Below are 6,605 nucleotides of genomic sequence, written 5' to 3'. Positions count from 1 at the left end.
AATTAACAAACTTTGTTAAAACATAAGAAATGAGCAATGTGATTCTAAGATATTTCTACATGGGATTTACCTTACAAACTGCAACCAATGAAAACATTTCAATCAAATATAATTTTTGTATATACTAACAAATATTGTTTATATATATATATATATATAAGTTCTATGTATATTACATATCTCTGATACTTCTTATGTAAAGTTCTACTTTTATAGTACTGCACTTACTATACAAAAATAAAAGTATTGACAAATAATTTTGAAACAACATGATTATTCTATATACACTGTGATTGTATGATACTAATGAATGTGATTTTACACTTCTGTACATAATCCTGTCAACTATACCTTAATTTATTTATTAAAATGTTTTGTTTACAAAATGGACAAGTTTATTCTTAGTAGACAGTACTTCTATGAAACGAATTATTCTGGTTTCTACTCTTAAATCAGTGAATCTGCTGTATAGAATTATGTCAACTAGGCCTAAATTTCATTTGTTTATTAACAAATATTATTTAAATATCAAATACGTTTCTTCTGTGTACACAGTTTTTCTACTGAGTTACACTTAAAGCGAATGCTGTAAAGATTTCTGTCACCTTCACCTTAAAGTATGTTATTTGTTAACAAGTGTTGTTTAAACAATGGACACATTTCTTTTGTGTACCCAGTTTTTCTATGATACTACTGATTGTGGTTTTACACTTAAAGCAGTGACCCTGCTGTACATAATTCTGTTAACTATACCTTAAAGTATTTTAGTTATCCAAACATATTGTTTAAACACTGTTAAAGTTTCCTTTATGGGACTTCCATGTGTTTCTTATTTATAGTATTGCATCTATTGCACACGGTCAGTCAATTACATATCACTGTATATATATAAGCATGTCTTGTAAAAAATAAGATAACCTTATTATATGCAGACTGTTTCTATTAGAGATCTACAAATATTTTTACCTTTATAGTATTGCACTTACTATATACATCTTGCTTAACTACACCTTATTATATATATGAACAAATACTGTTTAATCATAGGAGAAGTTCAGCAAAAAATAAAGTATAATATACCTAAAAATGGAAAATGAAAAGACACCAAGGTTAAGCAGGACAAAAAAGGTGTGATGAGAAGGACCTGACACAGTGTGGACTGGATAATGGATAAAACTAGGGGAAGGAAACAAATAGGTGGATAGGCATAAAGATAAAGGTGGAACCAATCCTGACTGAAGATTTCCACTGCCAAAGCCAAAGGATGTGGAATTGGTGACCAAAACAAAGGTAGATTTGAACTGAGATTGGTGGCAAATGCATCCAGGAGTACCCCACTGGTTGAACAACCACCAAAACACCTCAGGATTGAGGGACCACTCTGTGGGAGGAATCTTGTCAGGAAGAGACAATCAATCCGCAACAAGACTTAGAGCACCCAGAAAAGAATGTACCAGTAGGTGTGTGCAATGTGAATGAATCAGAATAAGAGTTTTAATGTCCAGAAACAAAGTGAACATGAATGGGTAACCCCCCTCGTTGTTTGATATATGAGACAATGATGGAATTGTTGGAATGGATCATGACCAATTTGCCTCGTATTAAAGGCAGGAAATGATCCAGAGCTCAATGAATGGCAAGAAGCTCCAGCACAGTCATGTGGAAAGCCTATCTGAACAAAGACCAATGATCCACAATTTCTTGTGTATCCATAATTGCTCCTCTACCTGTCAGAGAAGTGTTTGTAAAAAGATGCAACTCCGGATGGGGGGCATTGTGGTGGTGTCTCTGTTCAGCCACTAGGACAGATTGATGAGAAGTGAGAGAGGGAGAAGGATAGCAGAGTCCAGGGGGATCCTGAACAAAATTCCACTGATCATGTAACACCAACTGAATAGCATACATATGAGCACAACCAAAGGAAATGAGTCCATGTTTCTAAAAGGGAAAGAATCTCACATTCAGTAAGAGAAGGAGAGGATACAGCCTTGAGAACTAATAGTTCCATCATTCACAAATGAAGTGGAGAAGGGTGGGACCGACTGAGACAGGAATTGAAAAACACTCCCAAGTGGATAAGTTATTGGGTCTGAAGAAGAAAATATTTCTCCAACTTGAAAAGCCATCTCTTTAAGAATCAACTGGGTGGGCACATGAAATGTCTGACAGAATGGAGCTAATAGCAGCCAGTCATCCATGTAATGATGGAAACACAGACCATGAAAAAGTAGAAGTCGAGCAAAGGTCCTGACCACCCGACAAAATATGTAGATTGCAGACACTAGACTAAATGGCAAAGCACAGAATTAATAAACTTGACCCTTGTGGAGAAGACAAAGTTAACGGATGTTAGGGAAATAGGGATGTGAAAGGTACACATCCACGACATCCACCTTCATCATCTAAAGAGCCAGAGTAAAAAACTCATCGATGTGCGAGAAAGGACTCCATGGTGAAATGTGGAAAGTTGATTAAATGATTGAGGTATGAAATATCTATAACAGAACAACAGCTCCCAGTATTCTTGGAAACTATACACAACCTGGATTAGAATCCTGGAAAGGATGACTGCCATGTTCTATAGCATCCCTGAGAAGAAGAGTCTGAACTGCTTTGGAGAGACACTGGCAAGAAATAGGATCCCAAGGAGGTAGGAGGGTTGAGAAAATGAAGGGAAGGACCTTCTGACAACACCCGAAATGAAATCATTCCATAAATGCACAAATTTGGCCAAATGTGCTCTGACCTTGCCAGAACCTACAGGATAGTCACTGGTACCATTGGCGGTGGTGGTCTGCCAATGAGTAATTTGGCAACTAGCCATCCAGACTCAGGATACAGGAACAGGCAAAGGGGCAGAATGAGGAGAGGGGGAAACGAGAACAGGAGCAGGCAAAGGCTGTGACAGATGAGACCAAGGACAAAAGGGAGGAATGCTGTGGAACATCCTCCTCCTCGAATTCCAAAGAGTCAGGTAGATCTTCTAAAACTGTTCTATGTAAAAATAGGGCTAAATGGAGGTCCTGTAAATGTGAGTAGGTGCACATTAGTTAACAGCTTATCCCTAGCCAGGAGATCCCAACAACAGAAGAGCCACGTTTGAAGGGAAAGGGCTAAGGAAGATAAGCATGCCAAATTGGAATACATAAGGGAATGAGTATCATCCAAAAAACCCACAAGGGAGAGGTGGATAGCCTTGGACAGGAAATGGATGGAGGAGAGGTGTCTCAGGAGGGTGGAAAAGAACAGGAACAAACGGAAGTGGGAAAATTGGGCTTGGGGCTATCTCACAGAGATATCAGGTTCAGAACTCCACACCTGGATAAAATACACTAAGGTTTGAGAGTCAAGAAATGGACAATCCAAATTATGGTATGCCAAAGTGCAATTACCTGAGGTATGAGGGGGATGAATCATGCTTACCCCAGAATACAACTGTGCTACAAACTGGTCAGCATGGATCCCAATATCTGGAAAGCAGGGAAAAACAGGTAGTCAGAGGAAGGGAGGAGTGCAACAGGGATGGAGAGAAATCATGAAACACAGACAAAAGGGAACATACCAATCACACCATATCCAGAAAGGCTGAAAATGGTCTGGGAGCATCCACAGGCAGAAGATGGGATTGCACAGCAAAGGAAGAAGGTGGAAAGAACTATGAAATCATCATAGTTTTGTCCAGGTTCACCAGGAAAAGGAACACCTGTCTAAGATCAGGAGGGCACCACATGCCGCATAATGGACTCCAATTCACGACATACTAAAACTGAGACCTCCTCAGCTGAAAGTGTGGAGCCTGAAGCCTGAGAAACTGCAGGTTGAAGTACAGTAGTACTGGTAACTACTGTGGTAGTAATAGTAGTGATTTAAAATTCAAATTTATAAGTCAACTGCGGATAGAAACAAAAGTAACAACCTACAGTAATTCAAGTTAAACTGTAGAAAAAACAAAATCAGAAACAACTAAACTGTTGAAGAAATTGAAAAAGCAAAAATCTAAGTCAAACACAAGCAAAATTTGAACACATCTTCATGCTACAGTGCCAAATTAAGAAGTGAAGATTGGGTTCTACAGTATAGAAGGAGCCAGCTGCACCAGGAGGGTGTGTTGCATGTTTACTTGCATGCTACAGTGCAGCTGTATCATGTTAAACACATGGGGTAGGTGGAAGTATTAAGGGCAGTGGTAAGCAAAAGATTTGTGCATATAGAGGAAAGAACTAAACAAGAAAATTTATTATGTGAGATGAGGTAAGGAATCATATTGGAACATAATTTCAGCCTTTATTTGTTCATTATGTAATGAGATTAAAATTTAATAAACAATTAAATTTACATAATTCCTTAGTCAACTTTTATATTTCATCACATCAATTATCAATGCTCTGACTTGATGGACCTTCATCTCTGTTTAATACTTTTTTTTAAATACAAAAAGCAATGTAACATCATGTGGCAGGAAAAACAAAATGTATAAATTAGTATGTCTTACAGATAACTCCTGAAATGATGTAGATGATGTCGAAACACTGTACAGGTAGAGTATACTTTTAAAGTGGAAACCATTGATGGCTTCAATTAAGTTTTTAAAATTGTGTAAATATGAAACGTTGATTTTAATTATTTATTAAATTTTAGACAATACACAAGTGCCGATCATTCATATTTATTTTTAATGAGATTAATTAGTTGGCAATGGTATTCACTCATACACTTATGTACAATTACTAATCAACATAGCAATACACAACTCACTACACAAAGGCTGGTCAGCTGTTATAATTGCTTTGTGCATTGTACATAGGCATACTGATTTTTACTAGTATGCAAGTCTAAAATATATTCTGTGCACTATTTGCAGGGTCACACTATATGCAGGTATTTATGGTATACGGATACTTACAGCATCAACTCGGGACACACTCCAAATTGTCTTCAAGTCTAAAAACTGCATAAACATTCCCTTCAGTGCTACCAGAATTACACAGGACAGAATACACTAAAAATAGAAAGTAAACATACTTAATAAACAAAAACATATTCCTCATATAAACCATTATGACTATAAAGAGCAAGCACATGAAATTACTGAACAAACCATTTAGACATAAAACACATGCATACTAAAGAACTGCAAAACAAGATCTTAAAAATACCTACAAGCTACATCAAGTAAAATGCATACATAATACAGAAATGTAGTTTTATTTTAATGCTACACAAGGTATATTCCATATTAATTTTACAAGCAGAATAAAACTAATGACCAAGTTTTATTAAGGACAAATTTACAAAAACAATTCTTTAACATACTGAAAATAAAGCTAAGAGTCTTGTTGAGTAAATTTATTACAGAGGAAAGCTATGATTGCTAATGCATCTTTTTTTTTATTATTGTTAAATAAAAGTAATCTAGCCACGGATTCATGAATTTTGAATGCACTGATTTTAAGGAATGTGTGATGTTTTTCATTATCAGGAAATACATTACTCCTATACATTAGTAAGACTAATCTGAGTATGTTTCTATTGATTACAAATAATACTTTTAAAAGGTTACTTAAACTACTTACTTTTGGTAAATTATAAAACATAGGTGCTAAAACTAACAATACCACCAGCATAAGAACAGATGATACTAGCCCTGCAATCTGTAAATAAACATGTACATGGTTATTTTCACTTGCTTTTTTCTAACCAACACTAGACTACAACAAAGTATTGTTTTTAAAAACAAACATTATACATTGTTATATTCATTTGTTTTTTTCTAACCAACGCTAGACTACAACAAAGTATTGTTTCTAAAAACCAACATTATACATTGTTATCTTCACTTGCTGTTTTCTCACCATCAGTAGACTGCAACAAAATCTTTTTTAAATAATAATATGCATCATTATTTTACTTGCTCTTTTTTTCCACCAAACTTGGACTGCAGTAAAATATGTATTTTTAAACAAATAATATTTATAGTTACTTTCACTTGCTATTTTCTAACTAATAATACTCTACAACAGGTACTGTTCTTAACTAATACAAGTATAATAAAAAAATTTCAATTTTATAAAAACAAGTAGGGATTAATATATATATATGTAAACTAGCTAGTTATAGTATTATATAAAGTTTTAATGCTACAAAATGTATTGAAATAAGAAAATCAAAAATGCGAAAACTGAGTTACTTCAAATTAAAATTTTTTTATCCTTACTTTGGCATAATTACTGTAATTATGTTATTATGAGCCAAAGGAGGGATAAATGTTTTTAGATTTTAAGTAACTCACTTTTGTAGTTTTGACTGTCTTGTTTCAGTACTTTTTGTAGCATTAAAATTTTCTATTACCATAGCTAGCTAGGTTATGTATATATTGATCCCTACTTGTCTTGATTACATTAAAATTATAAACTGAATTAACAATTATATCAAGTATTTGTTTGTTTTGAATTTTGTGCAAAGCTACACAAGGGCTATCTGCGCTAGCTCTCCCTAATTTAGCAGTGTTAAACTAGAGGGAAGGCAGCTAGTCATCACCACCCACCGCCAACTCTTGGGCTACTCTTTTACCAACGAATAGTGGGATTGACCGTCACATTATAACG

The 6,605-nt window shown here is 34.9% G+C and overlaps 1 protein-coding gene across 2 annotated transcripts in view; it reads right to left on the bottom strand.

Moving 5' to 3' along the window:
* LOC106471310 (solute carrier family 26 member 6-like) overlaps positions 1–6,605 on the bottom strand; it is a 44,136-nt gene that overhangs the window by 17,633 nt on the left and 19,898 nt on the right. For both annotated transcript variants that reach the window (XM_022399915.1, XM_022399916.1), the window contains 2 exons: positions 5,574–5,651; positions 4,904–4,999 (listed from right to left, as the gene is read on the bottom strand). In XM_022399915.1, the coding sequence (XP_022255623.1) occupies positions 4,904–4,999; positions 5,574–5,651 (174 nt within the window). The remainder of the gene's footprint in view (positions 1–4,903; positions 5,000–5,573; positions 5,652–6,605) is intronic.

The sequence above is a fragment of the Limulus polyphemus genome, unplaced genomic scaffold, assembly GCF_000517525.1.
Source record: "Limulus polyphemus unplaced genomic scaffold, Limulus_polyphemus-2.1.2 Scaffold4530, whole genome shotgun sequence".
In the NCBI taxonomy this organism is placed as follows: domain Eukaryota; kingdom Metazoa; phylum Arthropoda; class Merostomata; order Xiphosura; family Limulidae; genus Limulus; species Limulus polyphemus.
The sequence above is the reverse complement of the archived record's forward strand: the minus strand, read 5'-3'. Positions and strand labels throughout refer to the sequence as shown.